This window comes from Balaenoptera ricei, chromosome 5, assembly GCF_028023285.1.
Source record: "Balaenoptera ricei isolate mBalRic1 chromosome 5, mBalRic1.hap2, whole genome shotgun sequence".
Lineage (NCBI taxonomy): Eukaryota > Metazoa > Chordata > Mammalia > Artiodactyla > Balaenopteridae > Balaenoptera > Balaenoptera ricei.
The window spans coordinates 120,735,471-120,760,386 of NC_082643.1; the positions used below are offsets into that span (position 1 = coordinate 120,735,471).

The 24,916-nt window shown below is 35.5% G+C and overlaps 1 protein-coding gene across 1 annotated transcript in view; it reads left to right on the forward strand.

The window, feature by feature from the left end:
• Positions 1 to 269: 269 nt before the first annotated feature.
• Positions 270 to 24,916, forward strand: part of METTL14 (methyltransferase 14, N6-adenosine-methyltransferase subunit) — a 33,457-nt gene continuing 8,810 nt past the window's right edge. The window contains exons 1-8 of the mRNA XM_059924236.1: positions 270 to 469; positions 4,328 to 4,416; positions 8,369 to 8,456; positions 9,874 to 9,954; positions 10,320 to 10,407; positions 15,959 to 16,049; positions 18,444 to 18,585; positions 22,192 to 22,284. Of these exons, the coding sequence (XP_059780219.1) occupies positions 404 to 469; positions 4,328 to 4,416; positions 8,369 to 8,456; positions 9,874 to 9,954; positions 10,320 to 10,407; positions 15,959 to 16,049; positions 18,444 to 18,585; positions 22,192 to 22,284 (738 nt within the window). The 5' untranslated portion in view covers positions 270 to 403. The remainder of the gene's footprint in view (positions 470 to 4,327; positions 4,417 to 8,368; positions 8,457 to 9,873; positions 9,955 to 10,319; positions 10,408 to 15,958; positions 16,050 to 18,443; positions 18,586 to 22,191; positions 22,285 to 24,916) is intronic.

Sequence of the window (24,916 nt, forward strand, 5' to 3'; positions counted from 1 at the left end):
ACGGCCCACCACTTGGCAACCAGTACTGACAGACCAAGGGAGCCTGAAGTCCCAGGAAGGGGCAAGTGAGGGGTCAAGCGATTCGCCCGCACAGCTCCGGCAGCCCCGGCTCTGGACGGCCGAAGCCTCCGGAGACGCCTCTGGCGCCGGCATCGCAGGACCCTCATTAGGCTCCTTCTCGGCAGCGGCAAATCGCGGGCGCCCAAAAGGAGGCGGGACTTCCGGGAGCGGTGGAGCCAAATTCCGGCCGCGCCGGAAACACCTATTGAGGAAAAAAGAGTGGGCAGACGCCGCTTGAAGGTCCTGGAGAATTTTGTGTTCCACAGTCTCCGAAGAAAAATTGGGCGGGGATTCGTCCGCTCATTGCCAAGTTTTCGAGGCAGTGGAAAACAAGAGTTGGGACATGGACAGCCGCTTGCAGGAGATCCGGGAGCGGCAGAAGTTACGGCGACAGCTTCTCGCGCAGCAGGTCGGCCGCCCAGGGTGGGATCGCGAATGCGCGTGCGCGGCCGGCCTCTTACCTCCTCCCCCCCTTTCTGTCTCCTTACCGGCCGCGGTGCATTCCTTTCTAGTCCCGCGACCTTAATCCCTGCGCCCGCCTACCTTCTTGTTCTCAACTCCCGGGGTACCCCGAATCTTTTCCTGTTTTACCTCGCGGTCATTGTGGTGGTGCTAAACCGAACGCCACGCTTGGTCTTCAGCAGCCGTTATAGAATGGCCGCCGAGTGGGGCTCAATGATGAGAATACAGTGGTCTTTGTGTAAATACCCAGTTCACGCAAAGAAAAGTGACTTGCTATCCTCCAGAATTTCTGTTCACTTTTTAAATGGTGGTTTGTGTCTTGCCTTTCTTCGTAATCAGCACCCGATTCTTGAGATTGTGGCTTCATTGTGGGCCAGGTTTACAGTATTTTCTCTGGGATAGTGTCCAACGACTGCATTGGTAGTAGCCTGAGTGTAAATTTTAGATTCTGCATGATGCGTATTGCAGTCGACTGTGTCGTGTACGGTATCCGCGTCCTCACCCGCAGCTAATGTTTGAATTCTTAATCTGTATCGGTCACAAACAAATCTCTGAAATAGGTAATATTGTCTTCACTTATCGGATAATGAAACAGAGGCTCCAGAGGTTAATTTTTGCCCCGGCTCCTTTACCTCTGGCCCAGAAAATTGAACCCAGGTTTGTCTCTCCAAATCTTGGCTTCACTCCTTCTTGTGTATGAGTAAGTTAACACTTGATTAGTAGAGTACACAAGCAGAAAATGCAGATGCACACCTCTGCTTAATTAAAGTTAGAGGTTGTGTTTTACTTTCTGCCACTCAGACCGGTAAAAGGGATGGGGGAAATGCTCGCAGGCTTGATGAAGTATCTTACTGTTATTTTTTTCAGTAATAAATTTTCGTTTTAGTACATGGAAATCTGAGACCTATCCTCTTTTATGATCTGATGAAAAGATTTATGGTACAGTGTTAAAAATGTGGGCGTTTAGGGAGTTCCCTGGTGGTCCAGTGGTTAGGACTCAGCGCTTTCACTGCTGTGGCCCGGGTTCAGTCTGTGGTCGGGAACTAAGATCCCACAAACGCGCGGCCAAAAAAAAAGGGGGCGTTTGGAATCAGATCTGTTCCTGGCATAATGATTTTGGACAAATCAGGTATCTTTTCCAAGCCTTCCTTTTCCCAGTTTCTATTATGTTATCTTCAAAAATGTTCAGCAGCTCTTTGTTACCACCAAGATTCTTACTCTTTAGTTTTGAATTCGAACGTCTGTTTGATTCAGAATAGTCGTAAACAATGATTGGTTGAGTGTCTTACTATGTGCCAGGAGCTTTTGTAGACATTGGCAATTCAGCTATGAATAATAATAGGTGGTCCTACCCTCAGAGAGCTTACATACTGCACAGAATTTAATAATGGCTGCCATTTATTAAGTCCTTTCTGTGTGTCAGGACTCTGCCAAGCTTGTACATACATTATATTTGATCCTACCAGTCAGATGCTATCTGTGTCTTATAGATGAAGAAAATAAAGTTCAGGGAATTTGTTACATGCTGAAGGCCGCAAACCTTTTACATTTGCAGGCTGCAGTTTTAGGCCTTTTCAATACACCTCGCTGCCTCCTAGTACAGTTGGATAGGAACCTTTCCACCTAAGTAAGGATGTACAATATAATCAATGACAGACTTCCACTTTACCAACTAATTTCAGCCTTTCTTTCACTTACTTTTCTCTGTATGAACAAGACAGACTGGTTTATTACTCTCCAGAACATGATTTGTGCAGTACATACTTTATGATTTTTAAAAATTGTCCTTTCTTTCTGATTTCTGTCTATCCTCTGACAGCCCAGGTCAGAATTTTGTGATGAAACCTATTGTGATCTCCCTGGCTTAGGCTCTTCTCCCTCTGAGCATCCATTTTCCTTACTGTTGAGTCCACTACTGTATATTATTAACCATCATACAGAATATAAACAGTTTGCGTGCAACGTCTTTGCATTTAATTCCTGTTGGCTTAATCTTCTATCCTAACTTTGTTTCTTGCCCAAAGTAAGTTTTTAATAAATTTTTGTTGATTGATGATCTGTCAGAGTAGAGCACAACTCAAGTGTGTATAATTTGCTTGACTTACTTTTGGCTGCTGGATGAAGATATCGGATGTAGTATATAGGCCCAGACCATGATTGTGGCAATTGATGCTATCATCAACGATTTACACCTGTTTTTATTTAACTTGTAGCTTTGTTTCAAAAAATTATACGTGCTTTCAAATGATACCAAATTGTCATAATTATTCAAATAATATATTTAGTGCTACCACAATGGAAAGTCTATTACTCCAGTCATTCCACAATTTTTTTAAAATGTTGGAGCATGAGAAGACAATTATATATGTAAGCACAATTTGATTTAAAGCATTTCTCTTGTAAAACATTGTATTCTGATTTACACCTTGGTAGAAAATCTCATTGGTTCATTCACATATTTATAAACATGTACTATAAGTCAGATGTTATAGTAGCTGCTGAACATACAGATACCAGCAGGACAGAGTTCTTCCCCTCAGTGAGCTAACATTTCAGTGGGGGAGAAGTAAACAAAAGTAAACTGATAAAGTAATTGAATTGTACAAATAAAAAATTGGAAGTTGTGATAGTGACCGTGAAACAAATAAAAGTAAAACAAAAAGGATGTATTAAGTGCTATGATCTTAATGAGGAAATGAGGAGGTAAAAATAATGGAAAGGAGGCTACCTATTCTGTATATAGTGTTCATGGAAGGACCCTCAGAGGAAATGTACTCATCTGAGATTTGAAGGGAGTGGAGTCAGTCTTGGGAAGAAGGTTAGAAAGCATTCCACCTATGGGAATAAATGTGTTTTCTGACTAAAGAGAACAGGGGTCAGGAAGATTTTATGGAAGAGTTAAAATATCAGGAACAGTTGATATATTGGAAGAGATTTATCATTGGGGAAACCTTAGGGGAGTCATGAAGTGGGTAGTCTAAAGAGGCAGTGGTAATTGTTTAAGATCAAGGCTGGGGACTTGCAGCTCTAATATTGTAGTGTGCCTTCTCACCTTTCTTGAGCTAAGGGATTATTTAATGCAGATTTCCTCATGCCCTTTGTGTGCTTAAAAATATTACGTGGTTCCTCATGGCCTGTCAATTGCATTCTATACTTCTTGGTTTGGCTTTGAAAGTTTTCCATGAATTGATCCCACACTGTGTAGCCAGGCTTATCTCAACTAGTGATTTGTTTACATTTGTTGTATTTTGCAAAATTTCCCGAACTGCCAACCCGAATTTGCATGACTATTTTTCAGGTTTTTGTAAAGTTTAGTGTTGTGCCTATAATCATTATAAAGACTTGGCTTGAATAAAACTGAAAAGGTATTTATTACAGCATGGAATAAATAAGGTACGATACGTGAGCCGATGTATGCAAAGTGTTTAACGTAGTGCCTGTCACACTATAAACCCTATATGTTAGCTGCTTTTTTTTTTGTTTTGTTATTGCTACTGCTGCTAAATTGTGTTTTATTATTTGCTTTAAAAGTAGAAGATTGGCTCAAGTTAATTGTTTTAATTTCAAAATAACTGAAAACATAAAATACTTTTCAGCTGGCAAAATCATTCTTAATTAACATGGTTTTGCTCCAAGGTGTTTTCTGTTTTTCCTGCAAGGTAATTCGTCCATTTGCCTGCTGCAGTAGTTACGGGTTTTGTTTTTTTTTTTTTTTTAATACTTGATGTATTAAATGCTGCTACAAATGACTAGGAAGGCTATTCAGTACACTGTCATCTAATTTTTGGTTTTTGCCGTTTCTCAGTTGGGAGCTGAAAGTGCTGACAGTATTGGTGCTGTGTTAAATAGCAAAGATGAGCAGAGAGAAATTGCTGAAACAAGAGAAACTTGCAGGTCAGTTGAATAATTTTTTTTTTAGTGACATGTTAATATTTGTGAAAGGATCACTGTTTTAATAAACAATAATCCTATGTATGAAGTGTGTTGTTATAAGCATCAGTGTATAGATTTAGGAAACATTGGTTTTTATTGTTAGTTCATGAATTATGAAATACTTACTATCTGAATACAGTAAGTTTTCAATTATAAAGTAGTTAGAAAATGGAATGTTAGGCTAGGAGTTAGCTTATATGCCATATATAATTTTATTTTTAAAATCCTTATTAAAAAAACACAGTTTGCCCTAAAAGTGGTATTGATTTGATAGTTCGTAAAGCATTTAGAATTTTTCAGTGTTGTAGTTATCAATTTTTTTTTATTGGAGTATAATTACTTTACAGTGTTGTGTTAGTTTCTGCTGTACAGTGAAGTGAATCAGCTATATGTATACATATATCCCCTCCCTCTTGGACCTCCATCCCACCCCCTCCTATCCCACCCATCTAGGTCATCACAGAGCACCAAGCTGAGCTCCCTGTGCTATACAGCAGGTTCCCACTAGCTATCTATTTTACACATGGTAGTGAACATATGTCAGTCCTAATCTCCCAGTTCATCCCACCCTCCCCTTCCCTCTGCCCGCTGTGTCCACCCATCCGTTCTCTACATCTTTGTCTCTATTCCTGCCCTGCAAATAGGTTCATCTGTACCATTTTCTAGATTTCACATATATGTGTTAATATATGGTATTTATTTTTCTCTTTCTGACTTACTTCACTCTGTATGACAGACTCTTAAGTCAATCCACATCTCTACAAATGACCCAATTTCATTCCTTTTTATGGCTGAGTAATATTCCACTGTATATATGTACCACATCTTCTTTATCCATTCATCTGTTGATGGGCATTTAGGTTGCTTCCATGACCTGGCTATTGTAAATAGTGCTGCAGTGAACATTGGGGTGCATGTGTCTTTTTGAATTATAGTTTTCTCAGGGTATATGCCCAGTAGTAGGATTGCTGGGTCGTATGGTAGTTCTATTTTTAGTTTTTTAAGGAACCTCCATACTGTTCTCCATAGTGGCTGTATCCATTTACATTCCTACGAACAGTGCCAGAGGGTTCCCTTTTCTCCACACCCTCTCCAGCATTTACTGTTCATAGATTTTTTTGATGATGGCCATTCTGACTGGTGTGAGGTGATACCTCATTGTCGTTTTGATTTGCATTTCTCTAATAATTAGTGATGTTGAGCATCTTTTCATGTGCCTCTTGGCCACCTGTATGTCTTCTTTGGTGAAATGTCTATTTAGGTCTTCCACCCATTTTTTGATTGGGTTATCTGTTTTTTTGATATTGAGCTGCCTGAGTTGTTTGTATATTTTGGCGATTAATCCTTTGTCAGTTGCTTCGTTTGCAAATATTTTCTCCCATTCTGAGGGTTGTCTTTTCATCTTGTTTATGGTTTCCTTTGCTGTGCAAAAGCTTTTAAGTTTCATTAGGTCTCATTTGTTTGTTTTTTATTTTTATTACTCTAGGAGGTGGGTCAAAAAAGATCTTGCTGTGATTTATGTCAAAGAGTGTTTTTCCTACATTTTCGTCTGAGAGTTTTATGGTGTCCAGTCTTACATTTAGGTCTTTAACCCATTTTGAGTTTATTTTTGTGTATGGTGTTAGGTAGTGTTCTGATCTCATTCTTTTACATGTAGCTGTCCAGTTTTCCCAGCACCACTTATTGAAGAGGCTGACTTTTCTCCATTCTATATTCTTGCCTCCTTTATCAAAGATAAGGTGACCATAGGTGTGTGGGTTTATCTCTGGGCTTGCTATCCTGTTCCACTGATCTGTATTTCTTTTTTTGTGCCAGTACCATACTGTCTTGATTACTGTAGCTTTGTAGTTTAGTCTGAAGTTGGGAGCCTGGTTCCTCCAGTTCTATTTTTCTTTCTCAAGATTGCTTTGGCTATTTGGCATCTTTTCTGTTTCCATATAAATTGTAAAATTCTTTGTTCTGATTCTGTGAAAAATGCCTTTAGTAATTTGATAGGGATTGCACTGAATCTGTAGATTGCTTTGGGTAGTATAGTCATTTTCACCATATTGATTCTTCAGATCCAAGAACATGGTATATCTCTCCATCTGTTTGTGTCATATTTGATTTCTTTCATCAGTGTTTTATAGTTTTGTGAGTACAAGTCTTTTGCCTCATTAGGTAGGTTTATTCCTAGGTATTTTATTCTTTTTGTTGCATTGGTAAATGGGATTGTTTCCTTAATTTATTTTTCTGATCTTTTGTAGTTAGTGTATAGGAATGCCAGAGATTTCTGTGCATTAATTTTGTATCCTGTACCAAATTCATTGATTAGCTCTAGTAGTTTTCTGGTGGCAGATGTAGGATTTTTCTATGTATATTATCATGTCATCTGCAAACAGCAACGGTTTTACTTCTTCTTTTCCAATTTGTATTCCTTTTTAAAAAAAATATTTATTTATTTATTTCTTTTTCGCTGCGTTGGGTCTTCGTTGATGTGCACAGGCTTTCTCTACTTGTGGCGAGCAGGGGCTACTCTTCATTGCAGTGCATGGTTTCTCATTGTGGTGGCTTCTCTTGTTGCGGAGCATGGGCTCTAGGCACATGGGCTTCATTAGTTGTGGCTCGTGGGCTCTAGAGCGCAGGCTCAGTAGTTGTGGCGCATGGGCTTCGTTGCTCCGCGGCATGTGGGATCTTCCCGGCCCAGGGCTCGAACCCATATCCCCTGCATTGGCAGGTGGATTCTTAACCACTGCGCCACCAGGGAAGTCCCTCCGATTTGTATTCCTTTTATTTCTTTTTCTTTTCTGATTGCCATGGCTAGGACTTCCAAAACTATGTTGAATAATAGCGGTGAGAGTGGACATCCTTGTCTTGTTCCTCATCTTAGAGGAAATGCTTTCAGTTTTTCACCATTGAGAATGATGTTTGCTGTGGGTCTGTCATATATGTCCTTTATTATGTTGAGGTAGGTTCCCTCTATGCCCATGTTCTGGAGAGTTTTTATCTTAAATGGGTGTTAATTTTGTCAAATTTTTATCGAATTTTTTCTGCATCTATTGAGATGATCATATGGTTTTTATTCTTTAATTTGTTGATATGGTGTATCACATTGATTGATTTGCATATATTCAAGAATCCTTGCATCCCTGGGATAAATCCCACTTGATCATGGTGTATGATCCTTTTAATGTGTTGTTGGATTCTGTTTGCAAGTATTTTGTTGAGGATTTTTGCATCTATATTCATGAGCGATATTGGTCTGTAATTTTCTTTTTTTTTGTAGTATCTTTGTCTGGTTTTGGTATCAGGGTGATGGTGGCCTCATAGAATGAGTTTGGGAGTTTTCCTTCCTCTGCAATTTTTTGGAAGAGTTTGAGAAGGATGGGTGTTAGCTCTTCTCTAAATGTTTGATAGAATTCACCTGTGAAGCCATCTGGTCCTGGACTTTTGTTTGTTGGAAGATTTTTAATCACAGTTTCAATTTCATTACTTGTGATTGGTCTGTTTATATTTTCTGTTTCTTCGTGGTTCAGTCTGGGAACTTTTTACCTTTCTAAGAATTTGTCCATTTCTTCCAGGTTGTCCATTTTATTGACATATAGTTGCTTGTAGTAGTCCCTTATGGTCCTTTATAGAACATCAGTTTTGCTCAAGACAGATTAGAATGATACATAACGTAGAAGTTTCTTTTTGTCATACATACCTTATAAAAGCTTAGTTTCTTATTTGTTTGCTTTCTCATAAAAATAAAGTACAGATTATTCATCAGGTTGTGATACTTTTAAGATTTGTAAACTGGGTGAATAGATACTGTTTAGTCAGGAAAAATTTGCCTTGTTCTGTTTTTATAACTGGTTCTTTAATATTATTAATGGATACATTTATACATCTTGTATATATTTGTGAGTGATATTTCAGTTTTAATTTTCAGGGCTTCCTATGATACCTCTGCTCCAAATGCAAAACGTAAGTATCAGGATGAAGGAGAGACAGATGAAGACAAAATGGAAGAATATAAGGCAAGTAGAGAATGGGACAATTTTATGGTCAAGAAGAAAATAAGTCCTTACAATCCATAGAGTCTTACCCAGGAAAACAAAATTTGACAGAAGCTGAATTTTGACAGAATACTGAATAATTGTTGGTAGTGTGTATGTAATTAGGTAAATTAAGACATTTATATCAGTTTAACACAAGAGGTATGTGGATTAAATTAGGTGATGTATATAAAGCACTTAGCATAATGCCTAGTAAGCACTAGGTGATAGCATTCTTAAATAAGAGTAAGGAGGTAGATGTATCAGAAACTTTGGATAATTCGATCATATTTCAAGAGGCTACAATACTGTCTTTTTTGAGTTGCATTATTCCATGTTAACAATATAGGGTAGTCAAATTGAAATATTTTGAGAACTCATGGGCTAGACAGCAGTGTAGAACCATTTCTGACAGAGGCCCAAGGCAAAAACCCAGCTTCTCAACTTGTAATTACAATATGTAGTTGAAAAGAAAGAAAGTTAAGGACAAAAAAACCTACCTCCATTTTTTTCAAATTAATTGTCATACAACTATATTCAATAGAGAAGAGAACAAATAGTTTCAGTAAATCTTTAGGTATAATTAATCTGATTTCATAAATATTCTCTTGTGTGTTGGTTGCATTTGATATATCCTTTTATATAACAACTATTTGTGATTATATTAGGTCAAACCATATACAGTTTCTGGTGTTTTAGCATTTTTGACTTATAAAATAGCAGTTTCATATGGTTTGATCTAGTAGAAATAAAAGTGCCCCATTGGTGGTCGTATCTTTCATGATTTGAGCTAAATTCTAATATTTAAGGTATTATATCAGAGATAAATAATCCTAGATAACTTAGTCAACAAAATTAGTAGCTATAGACAATTATTACTGATGAGAATGAAAAAGAAACATTTATTTTATATATTATAAACATAACTAGTTACAGCTAATGATGGGAAAGCAAAAACTTCAATTTTTTTTGTTTTTTAGATTAAAAAAAATTTTTTTTTAATTTGTATTTTATTTAATTATTTATTTATTTATTTGGCTGCATCGGGCCTTAGTTGTGGCATGTGGGCTCTTCATTGCCGCGCGTGGGCTTCTCTCTAGCTGTCGGGCGCATGCACGGGCTTAGTTGCCCCGTGGCATGTGGGATCTTAGTTCCCCACGGCACATGGGATCTTAGTTCCCTGACCAGGGATCCAAACTGCATCCCCTGTATTAGAATGCGGATTCTTAACCACTGGACCACCAGGGAAGTCCTGACTTCAATGTTTGACTTTAACAGTAATTTGAAAACTTTATTGTATCTTAGGGAAAGAAAATATTTATATGAGTCTTAATACTCGAGATATCATAATATGTAAGATACTCCTCTTATACATAAAATGTATACTTCCTTTTCCAAGGATGAATTAGAAATGCAACAGGAGGATGAGAATTTGCCATATGAAGAAGAGATTTACAAAGATTCTAGTACTTTTCTTAAGGTAAATAAATAAATTTCAAGTCCATAACTGTTCACATTTTAGCTCTATGCCTTAAAAGATTTTAAATACTTACTTGTTTTCAAGATTTTTTCAGTTATTGAGGGATCATTATTATAAAATAAAGGTGATTTAAATTATTCATGAAATATTCTTCTGATGCTTGGCTATTTAGGATGAGATAATGCTTTATTAATGTCTGTAGATACTGAATTGTAATACTATTATTTTAATAGTGATGTTTTCTGGTTTTTTTAATGTCAATTAACTTATATTTTGTATGGCCTCATAATAAAAAATAAAGTACAGAGTTAGTGTATCTGCCATCAGAGCGAATGCTATTAATTTAATTTTGATGTTTTCTTTAGGGAACACAGAGTTTAAATCCCCATAATGATTACTGCCAACATTTTGTAGACACCGGACATAGACCTCAAAATTTCATCAGAGATGTAGGTATGTCAGATTTGTTGGGAATATGCTGTTGCTAGCTGTTGATTACATGCATGTAATTTATCCATTTTGTGGTTTATTTCTAACAAAATTATTTTTCCTGGCTTGGCTTCCCCTTTCCATTCTTAGTACTTCTAGTCCACTCTCTTTTTCCATCAAGCAGTGTTACTTTTTTCCTTCTTCCTTCCATCTTTCCTTCATTTTGGTTCTGTAACTATCCCTCATTTTTTTTTTAATTATTTATTTTTATTTATTTCTTTATGGCTGTGCTGGGTCTTCGTTTCTGTGCGAGGGCTTTCTCTAGTTGCGGCAAGCGGGGGCCACTCTTCATCACGGTGCGCGGGCTTCTCACTATCACGGCCTCTCTTGTTGCGGAGCACAGGCTCCAGACGCGCAGGCTCAGTAATTGTGGCTCACGGGCCTGGTTGCTCTGCGGCATGTGGGATCTTCCCAGACCAGGGCTCGAACCCGTGTCCCCTGCATTGGCAGGCAGATTCTCAACCACTGTGCCACCAGGGAAGCCCACTATCCCTCATTTTTATTTTGCCTTCATTTATTCCTTCGATGCTCTTCCTTTCTTTATGCAAATCTGATTCTCTTACTTATATTATTTTCCTTTTCTCTAAAGAATTTCTTTTAACATTTCTTGCAGGGCAGGCCTGTTGGCAACAAATTCCGTCAATTTTTGTTTGCCTGAGAAAGTGTTTATTTTTCCTTTACTTTTGAAAGATTAATTTTGCAAAGTACAGAATTCTAGATTGGTGTTTTCTTTCTTTCAACACTTTAAGTATTTTACTTCACCCTCTTCTTGCTTGCTTGTTTCTGAGAAGTTGGGTATAATTCTTAACTTTGTTCCTCAATAGGTTTGGTATTTTTTTTTTTCTGGTTTCTTTCAGAATTTATTCGTTAGCTTTGATTTTCTGTAGTTTGAAAATGATGTGTGTAGGTATAGCTGGGTTTTGTTTGCTTTGGGGTTTTTTTGCATTTATCCTCTTTGGTACTCTCTGGGCTTCCTGTATTTGGGGTTTGATGTCTGACATTATTTTGGGAAAATTCTCAGTCATTATTATTTCAAATATTTCTTCTGTTCCTCTTTCTGTTTTTTCTCCTTCTTATATTTCCATTACACATTATACCTTTTGTAGTTGTCCCACATTCCGTATATAGTCTGGCTTTTTTTTTTTTTTCCAATTTTTGTTCTATTTACTTTTCAGTTTTAGAGGTTTCCATTGAGATATCATCAAGCTCAGAATCTTTTCTCAGCTGTGTCCAGTCTACCGATAAGCTTACCAAAGGCATTATCCCTACATTTAAAAAAACAGCTTGACTGAGATAATTCATGTACTATACAGTTCACCCATTTAAAGAATATAATTCAGTTTTTTAAGAATATCTATAGATTTGTGCAACCATTGCCACAATCTAATTTTAGAACTTTTTTTAAAAATTGAGGTATCGTCAATTTACAATATTATATAAGTTTTGGGTGTACAAATAGTGGTTTACAATTATTAAAGATTATATTCCATTTATAGTTATTATAAAATATTGGCTGTATTTTCTCTGCTGTACTACAATATATCCTTGTAGCTTATTTATTATATACATAGAAGGTTTTTAAAAAATTTTATTTTATATATATATTTTTTAATAAATTTATTTTATTTTATTTATTTTATTTTTGGCCATGTTGGGGCTTCATTGCTGCACGTGGGCTTTTCTCTGGTTGCAGAGAGTGGGGCCACTCCTCGTTGCGGTGCGCTGTCTTCTCATTGCGATGGCTTCTCTTGTTGCAGAGCACATGCTCTAGGCACATGAGCTTCAGTAGTTGTGGCTCGCAGGCTCTAGAGCGCAGGCTCAGTAGTTGTGGTGCACGGGCTTAGTTGCTCCGCGGCATGTGGGATCTTCCTGGACCAGGGCTTGAACCCATGTCCCCTGAATTGGCAGGCGGATTCTTAACCACTGCACCACCAGGGAAGCCCTACATAGAAGTTTGTACTTCTTAATCCCCTCCCCCTATTTTGCTCTCCCCATTTCCCTCTCCCCCCTGGTAACCACTAGTTTGTTCTCTTTATCTGTGAGTCTGTTTCTTTTTTTGTTATATTCACTAGTTTTATTTTTTAGATTCCACGTATAAGTGATAATATACAGTATTTGTCTTTCTCTGTCTGACTTATTTCACTAAGCATAACACCCTCCAATCCATCCATGTTGTTGCAAAAGGCAAAATTTCACTTTTTTTTTATGGCTGAGTAGTAATTGTGTGTGTGTGTGTGTGTGTGTGTGTGTGTATACACCACATTGTATGTGTGTGTGTGTGTGTGTGTATATATATATATATATATATATATATATATAGCACATTGTCTTTATCCATTTACCTTTGCTGGACACTTAGGTTGCTTCCATTTCTTGGCTATTGTAAATAATGCTGCTAAGAACATTGGGGTGCGTGTATCTTTTTGAATTAGTGTTTTCATTTTCTTCGGATATATACCCAGGAATGGAGTTGCTGGATCATGTGGTAGTTCTATTTTTAGTTTTTTTGAGAAACCTCCATACTGTTTTCCACAGTGGCTGCACCGATTTACATTCCTACCAACAGTGTACAAGTCCCCTTTCTCCACATCCTTAGAACATTTTCATCTCCCCTAAAGAAATTCAGTACTCATTAGCAGTCAATTCCTATTCCTTCTCCCACAGTTGCCCCCCAGCCTTAAGTAATCATTAATTGACTATTGTCTCTATCAGTTTGCCTATTCTAGACATTTCATATAATTGGACTCATACAATATGTGATATTTTGTGACTGGGCTTTTTTCACTTAACATGTTTTCAGGGGCCATTGATGTTGCAGCATATTATCAGTACTTCATTTCTTTTTATTGCCAAATATTCCATTGTATGTACATACCACATTTCGTTTATCTATTCATTTGTGTTGTTTCCACTTTTTGATTGTTATAAACTCTGCTGCTGTGAATATTCATGTAAAGCTTTTGTGTGAATGTATGCTTTCATTTCTCTTCGGTATATACCTGGGAGTGGAATTGCTGGGTCATGTGGTAATTCTATGTTTAAGTTTTTGAGGAACTGCCCAAATGTTTTTCAGAGCAGCTGTACCATTTACATTCCTACCAACAATATGTGAGGCTTCCAGTTTCTTACCACCCTTGACATTTTATTATCTGTCTTTTTAATTATAGCCATCCTAGTGGTATGAAGTAGTATTTCATTGCGGTTTTGATCTACATTTCCCTAGTGACTAATGATATTAAGAATCTTTTCCTATGCTTATTTTTCCACTTAAATACCTACTTTAGAGAGATGTCTAAACCCTATTTTTTAATTGATAATTTGTCTTTTTATTATTATATTGTAAGAGTTGTTTATATATTCTCAGTACAAGTCCTTTATCAGATGTATGATTTGCAAATATTTTCTCCCATTCTGTGGGTTGTCTTTCTTTTGGGCACACTGCGGCTTGTGGGATCTTAGTTCCCCGACCAGGGATTGAACCCATGCCCTTGGCAGTGAGAGCGCAGAGTCCTAACCACCGGACTGCCAGGGAATTCCTGTCTTTTCACTTTCTTGTTGGTACCATTTGCAACACAAAAATTTTAATTTTGATGTAATCCAATTTATTTTTTCCTTTCTTGTTTGTAAGCAACATGTAGAAACTGATTTTAATGTTTTCACGGGCAAAATTTAGATGTAGCACAAAAAGTTATGATAATGGTAAGTGAAATAGGCCAGTCACAGGATGGCAAATATGCATGCACTTATAGAGATACCTAAAATAGTATGTGTATATAAATACATAACACTTTTATGAGGTACCTGGAATAGTCAATCTCATAGAAGCAGAGAATGCAGCAGTGATTGTCAGGGGCTAGAGAGAGGAAAATGGGGAGTTGTTGTTCAATTGGTATAAAATTTCAGTTATGCAAGATAAATTTTTTCTGTAGATCTGCTGTATAGCAAATTGTCTGTAGTCAGCAATACTGTTGACTATAGTCAGCAATACTTAAAATTTAAGAGGGTAGATTTCATCTTACTTAAGTGTTCTTACCACACACACACACGCACACACACTAAAACCAGAGGAACACAAAGAAACTTCTGGAGGTTATTGATATGTCTTACCTTGATTGTGGTGATGGTTTCACAGGTGTATGCATATGTTCAAACTCATCAAATTGCATACGTTAAATATAGGTTTAATATATAAGGTTTTTATTTATCAATTATACTTCAAAAAGCTGTTTTTCTCCTTAAAGTTATGATAAGTTATATTGATATAACCAAATTTCATTATCAGACTTTCTGCTTTTAAGACACTTATTTCTCCAAGGCAAAGAAAATGTACTTAGGAAAGTATTGTGGATTGAGAAAAAGGTGTACCTCTTTCGTAGATGATTGAGAGCTGACTACTGTGATTGAAACCTGATTGTACTAAAATCTTCAAATTTGTTTCATTTGAAATTTGATCTGTAACCACTGATTAATGAGGCTTTACAAAATCTTTCACTTTTTTACTCTTTGATATTAAAGTTATTAAAATGTACTTCTGGTTTTCAACTTAAGATGTTTATATAATTTATATTGTTATGAATATGCTTCTTGTAGGGAAGAAAGAAAAAACAAAGAAAGAAAAAATAAAAACTTTTAGGAATCTTTGATATTCAAAGCCCTACTTACTCCTACAGTTGTTTAAACAGTTATTATGTTGTTTTACCTAAAATCTCTTCTGAGGCTCAAAGATTTAAATATTTTTGAGGACATGGGAACAAGTCTCCTGTTTTTAACCTTTATGGAATTTGGAGATGTTTTTCAAGGTCCTAAGCTTGAAAATGTTTCTGAGGATTTGGTTTATAATAAGGTGGAGTGAGATCTTTAAAACTATAAATATTGATATAGGAAATATTCTTAGAGAAAGTGACTTATCTTGGAATTGGTAGTACAATTTAGATAAGTAATCAGAGTGAATGAGGTGTGAGCTAATGACTGTCAGGGACTCATTATCTTCTTAATTAGATTTGTTCTGGGATTGTGTCCATAAAGTGTAGCCACTTAATTTAAGATCATCAGTAGTAAAGAAAAGAAATCCTCATTTTCTCTGCTTTGGGTAACTGTCTAAGAAACTAAGTAAAAATTTTAACAATCACTAGATTCTTTGGGAGAAAGACTTTTTTTAGTAAAAAGAAAACGAAAAAAGCATGATTGAGAGAAAAAATTTTCTTTTCCTGAGAACAGAATGGCTAAATTTGATGCTATAAGCAGGTTAGTTAATTTAATAAATTTGAGAAATTAAATGGTTAATTGACTTGATCTGGGCTTTAGAACATCTGGGAGTTTGCCTGCATGTGGGATTAGGGTCACTGGGTATATAAAATGTATATATGCATTGCTTAAAAGTCCTCAGACTTTTTTAAAAGGATGTGCAGATGAAGAGGTGGTTGTGTATTGCTTTGTTCTGTGCAGGCTCGTCACGTCTGAATGCACTGATGTTCCTTTGTATTGAAATTTGGAATTTACTCTGTTTCCTCTTCAGGTTTGGCTGACAGATTTGAAGAATACCCTAAACTGAGGGAGCTCATCAGGCTGAAGGATGAGTTAATAGCTAAATCTAACACTCCTCCTATGTAAGTGGGGTTTTTTGTTCCCAACTCAGCCTTAAAATATTAGTCTTTTTATCATGTAACCTCTTTTCTGTTTGAAAAAAATTCGCCATCTTTTTTTTTTTCTGTATTTTATGGATTTATTGAAAACAATAACATATTGACCATTTATACATTTTTTTTTTAAACATCTTTATTGGAGTATAATTGCTTTACAATGGTGTGTTAGTTTCTGCTTTATAACAAAGTGAAACAGTTATACATATGTTCCCATATCTCTTCCCTCTTGCATCTCCCTCCCTCCCACCCTCCCTATCCCACCCCTCTAGGTGGTCACAAAGCACCGAGCTAATCTCCCTGTGCTATGCAGCTGCTTCCCACTAGCTATCTACTTTACATTTGGTAGTGTATATATGTCCATGCCACTCTCTCACCCTGTCACATCTCACCCCTCCCCCTCCCCATATCCTCAAGTCCATTCTCTAGTAGGTCTGTGTCTTTATTCCCGTCTTGCCACTAGGTTCTTCATGACCTTTTTTTTTTTCCTTAGATTCCATATATATGTGTTAACATACTGTATTTGTTTTTCTCTTTCTGACTTACTTCACTCTGTATGACAGACTCTAACTCCATCCACCTCACTACAAATAACTCAATTTCGTTTCTTTTTATGGCTGAGTAATATTCCATTGTATATATGTGCCACATCTTCTTTATCCATTCATCTGTGGATGGACACTTAGGTTGCTTCCATGTCCTGGCTATTGTAAATAGAGCTGCAATGAACATTTTGGTACATGACTCTTTTTTTTTTTTTTTTTTAATTTATTTATTTATTTATTTATGGCTGTGTTGGGTCTTCGTTTCTGTGCTAGGGCTTTCTCTAGTTGTGGCAAGCGGGGGCCACTCTTCATCGCGGTGCGCGCGCCACGCCTCTCACTATTGCGGCCTCTCTTGTTGTGGAGCACAGGCCCAGACGCGCAGGCTCAGTAATTGTGGCTCACGGGCCCAGTTGCTCCGCGGCATGTGGGATCTTCCCAGACCAGGGCTCAAACCCGTGTCCCCTGCATTGGCAGGCAGATTCTCAACCACTGCGCCACCAGGGAAGCCCACATGACTCTTTTTGAATTATGGTTTTCTCAGGGAATATGCCCAGTAGTGGGATTGCTGGGTCGTATGGTAGTTCTATTTTCAGTTTTTTAAGGAACCTCCATACTGTTCTCCATAGTGGCTGTATCAATTTACATTCCCACCAACAGTGCAAGAGTGTTTCCTTTTCTCCAAAAAATTCACCATCTTTGTAAGGTTAACACACTCTCTTTCTTCTGTATAGTAATATATATTAGTTTGAAACTGCAGTGCTGAGTACACAGTAGGTTCTCATTTAATTTATTTTCAGTTTTCTAGATAATTTACTTTAAATTACTAATTAAAATTTTTTTTCTTAGAAAATCATATTTGTTGTATTCCTGACTATCTTAAAATGTTTTAAAATGACTTTTCTTCTCAAAATTTATTTATTGAAGAAAGTTAGAAAACTTAGGGAAAGTAAGAAAATGAAAGTTAATTATAACTCAGCAACCAGAGATGCTATTAACATTTTGGAATACAAAAATTCATTTTAACCTTTGCTAAACAGACTAATGTTTCCCTAAAAAATGTGTTTAAGGTCTTTGAAATTGGAGACTGTTTATTTCACATTTAGCTTACTTTGAACATTTTGTACATTTAACAGTTTGCTAAAATGTGTACTGTTAATGATTAGAAGAACCACAAAGAAGTCTGAGTTTGTGGCGAAAATTTTAGCAGACTAATATTCATCCTATTTAGAAATACTCTTACATTTAAAGTATTTTATATTTATATTTAAAATACTTTCATACTATGTGGAAATAACCATTAAGTAAAGGCTAGTAGTAATTTATACTAAGTAGCTAGAAAAGACTTAAACAATATTACTAAGGCACAAACTAATGAAAGAAAATTATGTCCATTTTTAGAAACTTTTTTAGAGGGAGGAATTTAAAACTTACTAACAAATAGTTTTACTAACTTAACAATTGTGGAAAAAGTAATATGGTATTCTTTGGAATATTAAGATGATAATGGAAAGGGGCTCAGACACTCATATCTGAGTATGGAATTTCAATATAAGAAATGAGAGAAGTTTGTATTTTGGATGTTCGTGTGGGACTGTGATTTTACTTTGTAGTGTGAGTGTATCCGTGTCCTCGGGAAGAGCACTGGTAGATGGTTTACTGTCTGTACTGAGGAAGGATACTCCTCCATAAAAAGGTATTCAGTAATTAGCTCATGGTGACTTTGTAAATAGTGTTTAGGAAATATTTAAGAAATTTCTTTCATTACCGTCTGTAAAGTATTTGAAAATCTCTTACATTTTATGCTTTAATCAAATAGGTACTTACAAGCAGATATAGAAGCCTTTGACATCAGAGAACTAACACCCAAATTTGATGTGATTCTTCTTGAACCCCCTTTAGAAGAATATTACAGAGAGACTGGCATCACTGCTAATGAAAAATGCTGGACTTGGGATGATGTATGATCAAACTTTGTACATTGTAATGAATTATTTATTTTTCAAATAAATATATGTCTGGTCAGAAAGTAATATTATAAATATTCCTACTTTTTTAGGAATTGTAAATATAGATTTATAGTATATATTATGGTTGAAGGTCTAAGGTACATTAACAAATACTATAATATCTTTAGTCTGGTTTGTCTTTTTGAGGCAGAAGTTGAGCAGGTAGTGAGTAAATCGTCTGTGGAAGACTCACAATTCCAGTCTTAAGAGTCCTTGGATGTATAGCTAGAAATAAGTCTAAAAACAGATTGAATGGTTGATAACATTCCATATTTGGTTAGTTTTAGTAAACATCAGAGTATACGTACACACACACGCACACACACACACACAAACATAATTTCTACTCTTTAAAGAACTTACAGTATAATAGATTTAAGGGGCATATGTATTATATAATTGTGATATAATTCAGTATTATATAATTGTGATAATGTTATATTTTCCTGAATAAAATTGAACAAGCTGATAGCTTCAGTTAGTTACATAAAGTAATCTGTTTTTACTGATCAATAACAGAAATAACACATATTTATTGAGCACCACTTTGTACTAGGCAACTGGGTACTGGAGATTCAAAGATGAATAAGACTTAGTATTTGGCCTTAAGGGGCACACAGTTTAATGGGATAAAATAAACAATTACCTAAACAGTTAATTGCATTATCATATTGTTAGTTCAGTAGTAGAGGACTGCATAAGGTGATCTGAGAAAAACTGACCAAGCTGAGGAAGCTGGGGGACATAAACAAAGAGGAGGTGACACATGAACAGTATGAATGGATAGATTAGCTGGAATTGGCCAGCTGAAGAAAAGGGTGGATTAGGGATTCCAAGCAGAAGGAACAGCAAGAGCAGAAGGGATGGAGGCAGAGAGACGGGTGAGGGAGGTCTGTGTGTAGGTTGATGGGAACACAGGTTGGGACTGTCTTGAGATGCTGTCTTCTTAGAAGCTTAGCTTAATGCCTAAAGGCATTAAGGAGTCTTTGAAGGGCTTTAACCAGTTTAGTAAAATGGTCAGATTAGTGTGTAGAGGAGGATGGACTAGGGAAAATGAAGTCTGGAGAGGGGAGAGCAGATAGAAGACCATTGCAGTAGTCTAGTTAGGAGATGAAGGGACCCTGATGTAGGGTGATGGTAATAAGAATAGAAAGGAGGTGATAAATTCAGTAATGTTTTGTAGGTACTTCTGGTGAGATCTAGTGATTGGGAAGAGGGGAAGAGTAAAGGATGACTCAGGAGTTTGAGTCTTTGGATAAATGGGTTGAGTTATCACCAGCTGAGAGAGTCAATTTAAGAAGAGTAACAGGATTAGAGGGATTAGATTATACTTAATGTGTTGATTTAGAGGTGTATGTGAGACATTCAAGTAGAGGTTGTAATTAGAGTATGAAACTTAAAAGACAGATCTGATCATCTCAAAATACAGATTTTAAAGGGTTAGCACAATAAACCTATGAGAATAAATGAACTTGTCTTGAGATAGTGTCTCAAGATACAGTGTGGCTTTACTGTAAATCCTCAGGAAACTTACATTTAAGAGGCACATTATAAAAGAGATGTGAAAAGAATGGGTCAAAGATGAATGAGGTGAACCAAGAGAGTATGAATGTCATGGAAACCAAGGGAATAGGGAATTTTGAGGAGGAGAGTGTGATCAGGAGCACTGAACACAGGAGAGGCAGGGAAGGGAAAGGACTGAAATTCTAGACTGCTGTTCCATAGAAAACTGCTTTGAATCCTTGCACGTCTTCTTCCGAGTTAATAATTGTTAACTATTGTTAATATTACTTACTTTTCAAGATGTAATAACTTCAGTGTTTCTTCCTTGAAGCTTTTCCTTTCAGCTTCAATACCTCTGGCAATTTTATTTATTTTATTTTTATTTTATTTTACTTTACAAAAGTTTTTCCTTTCCTCTGATAAGTGTAATCTGTGTTTATTGTTGAAACACAGAAAAGTGTACAGTATATAGTATCCCCAAAACTTAAGGTTAAAGATGTAATGCTCTTGATATTTATCGCTGAGAAGTTTTCCAGATAGGTTGCACAAATTTACATTCCTTCTAGTAGTGTTTAAGAAATATCTATTTCACCATATCCTCATCAAAATTGATTAATAGGATAAAACAATCTTTGTCAATTTAGTCAAAAGAAAATTGAAAAATTAATCTTATTATGTCTATGATTAGTGGTTAGGTTGAACTTTATTTTCTCTAGCCAATCTCTAAGGTTTGGTCAGTGAAGGTACAGGAGCTTCAATTATATATGATAAACTAACAGAGTTTTTGAAATAAAGGAATTCCATTTTATATGCATATTGAAAAGTTTTGTCTGGCCCCAGAGCCCTAAGCTCTTAACGTTTATGTGATAATACCTTAAAGAAAGTGCCAGTAGCTAATATAAATAAAGTATAAATAAGAAAAGGATTCGGGTTTCACAGGTATTCTTTTTCACATTAGAGAGTCAGTAGAGGCCAGTGTGTTTTGTTTAAGAATATAAGCACTTTCTAAAAATACCAACATTTAGCATTTATAATTGTAATGTCAAGAGAGTAATTTGCTTAATGTTCTCCACTGATATGTGCCATCACTTATCTTTAACTATACCATGTATAGACGTTTGTAGGAATACATGTGTGTGTGTATTACATATTTATTTTAATTCATATTCCTATGAGAATATTAGATGAGATATCAAGACTTAAAGTCGGAAGTATAAAACTGAATAGGTTTATGCCTATTGTAATTTTTTTTCCATTATCACTGTCAAATAATGTTTTTTCACCTAGATAAATTATAGATGATGTGGTTATGATCCACTCAGGTAGAAGTTAAGATTTTCTTAATACATGAAACTAATAAATATTTGCTTGAACCGTTGTCTCTGGAACTTCTTAACTGTGACAGGAAGCTAAAAGAAAAGGAATACCATGTAAAATGGTTGCTTTTTGTAGTCATTTATACAAGTATATGGTATTTCCCCAATTTAGAGATTTAATTATTGCAGAACTTTTTTTAAAATTGACACACTTAACAAATACAAAGCAAACAATTATAGTCTATTGTTTGTGACATTTCAGACTTAGTCATTATACTGAAATGTGTATATTGATTGATTTTATTTAGAACTGTTCTACTGGAAACCAAGTCCTCCCCCAGACATTTGTGCTTATGTTTTAATTTTGCCCCTATCTTTGGGGTAATTTAATCCCTTTTCAGTTTCTTTTTCTGTAAATGGTAACAGGTTGCTCTCAAGCCATAACTTATAAAATTCTGTAATTCTATAAATATGGTTTCCTGTAAACTCTTTCCATATAAAATCAAGTGTATGTATGTGCATGTGTGCATCTGCGTGTGTTGTCTTAATAGGGAATAAAAAACCGGAAGAACAAGGTTTAAGGATAAAATTTATTTTCCATTGTATTTCCTAATGAAAATTAGTACATTTAAAGAACACATTGCTGTAAGTCCTGATAAATCTCAATGGTTGTTCTTTTGGATTTAGGATGAATGGGAAACAAAATGCTTCTATGCAATATTGGTTTGATTTCTTACAGATCATGAAGTTGGAAATTGATGAGATTGCAGCACCTCGATCATTTATTTTTCTCTGGTGTGGTTCTGGGGAGGGATTGGACCTTGGAAGAGTGGTAAGATGGTGTTTTTTTAAGTGGTTTTTTAAATTCATAAGAAAAATATAACAATATGTTGCATAAGAAGTTTGAAGATTAACGTTATTTTGTTCTTTGTTTCTTGAACAGTACTAAAATATTCAGAAGAAAAAAATGTTTAAAAAAGAATGTGCAAAAGACAGTACCCCTTAGTTAACTAGCATTAGGGGTGAATAAATCAAAATATGATTTATTACAACTGCAGGAAGAGAATAGTTTAGAGATTTGAAACTGAACTGCAGCAAAAGCAAGCCACTTAGTGTCATTTACTGTTCATTATTAGTAGCTAAAAAGTATTCTTCTGAATAGCATTAACTCCTGAATTCCAAATGGAAGCCAAATCAAATTGGAAAAATAACAGCATCTGGAGCACATAGTTTGAATGAATGCATGAGAGTGAGAAAGAAGTTATAACGTCTCAATTTAAGTACCTTATATTTATTGTATTTCAGAACTTTTTTTGGTTTTTTGATTGGAGTATTTTGGATTTCTAAATGGAAACAAAATAATAAAGCTTTTTTATAATGGAAGCATTGCGGCTAGTTCTGGTCTCAATTCTGATGTCCAACAGTGAAACTTTGGGTAAAGAGATATTTACTCTTGTGTGTTTCAGTTACCTCACTTGTTATTGGATAATACTTTCCATTTTTAGGAAATATTACTTGATCTACTGCCTATGATCTCATTTAAATCCTGGTAATTTTAGGAGGTTTGACAGGTGAAGAATTTAAGTAGGATTATATTGAGATAAATTTGTTCTCAAACCCTGAAATTCTGCAATTGCTTTTGTATTCTTTGTATAAATAGCAAGTTTGAGACTGTTGGATAACATCATTGCTTCTGTCATTTATTAACTCCATGGTAAGACTGTAACTGTATATAGGGTATCTATTTTATTGCTGGCACCTCCCTAAGATGCTATAGAAAATCTAAGAAAATAGAGACATACTGTATGTTTTTATAGGTATATTGGTATTTACCTTTTTTAGCTCTAATGTCTGGCTTTGGGCTTTTCTCCCACCCCCCAAATTAGGTTGAAATTGATTAGGAGGTTTTATCTATTAGTTTATGCAGCAATTTATCATATTGGTGAAAGCAGATTTTGGCTCCAAATGATTACAAAAATAATTCAGCATGATAAATACTCATGAGCTTGTGCTAAGTTGATTAGGGCATGTTGGATTTAGGCCCTTGTGATATTTAATGCAGTGCGAAACAGATATTTGGCAACAGGAACAGATACTGATCTTGAGTTTTGAGATTTTAAATTAAAAATCTAAGTCTCATTTTGTGGTGTATCTCAGTATATACAGTAAGAGCATTCCTGGAAAGTGCGTATATTTTATGCTCCACTACATCTCTATTTGTACTTGATCATAGTACCAACAATATTGTACTGCACAATTTACTTATTTCCCCCTACTTTGCTGTTAATCAACTAGGGGTAAGGACTATATCTTACTCATGTTTTTTTTCCCAGCAGCTAGCCAACAGCTACATATGGTGGGCCTCAAAATGCCACTCTGAGTACTCACTTAGTTAGTATTTGTTATATCTTCATATATAACAGATTCTAGGACACTAAGTTTCAAATCTCTCTATTGTCTAGATTACATAAAGATGAAAGTAAAGTTTTACCCAATAAAGAAATATAAGAACAATTTTAAGTCTTTGAATTTTTGAGGTTTAGTATTAAATCATAAAAGTAACATTTTATAAGACTCTAATTTGGAAAGAAGTTATCAGTTAGAACATTTTCAACAGTTTTTAGCTTTGTCAGAGGATAGAAAGTTGAGGTGGAAGGAACAAAATTATCTTTTGTTCTTTTTCTGATTTTAAGACATTTTATTTCAAAATAACTTCAGTCTTACAGAAAAGTTCTAAAAATTATGCAACAATCCACATTTACCATTCACCCAGAAGCTCAAATGTTCACATTTACTTTTTTATTCTCCTCTCCCCTTCACTCTCTCTTTTACTCTTTTTCATTCTTTCCCTTTTTCCCTCCCCCATTTCAGAGTACATTCTAGACATAATGTCCCTTTCCCCCTAAGTGCTTCAGTTATATTTCTGAAAGATAAGGTCATTTTCTTATATAATAATAGTACAATTATTAGCATCATAAAATTAACACTGTTTTGATACTATTCTCAATAAGACAGTTTTTGCAGTTGTCCCACTTATAACATCTATATAGTAAAAATAATTTTTCTCTGGTCTTAGGATCACTCAGTGTCATCAGTTTTCATGTCTCTTCAATCTTCTTTTATCTGGAAGACTTTCTTAGTTTTTCTTATCTTTCATGACCTTAACATTTTGAAGAGTGTGGCCCGTTTATTCAGAATTATCTTTTGAATTATTTTCTGATTAAAGAGGGACTGAGTTTTCTTATGATTTAAAACTTTCTATTGATGACAGTAGAAGGTAGTATTAAAGAATCAGAGTATTATGTAATCCTTTCTATGTTTTGATATCAACTGTATATTAATATTTAGAAGGTGTATGTGTATTCTGTATAATGGCTGTATATTTAAAGACTAGTATTTCTTTTTTTCTATTTCTGCACAAAGACAAAATTACTGTGACACCTTGGAATTTAATGTCTCAAACC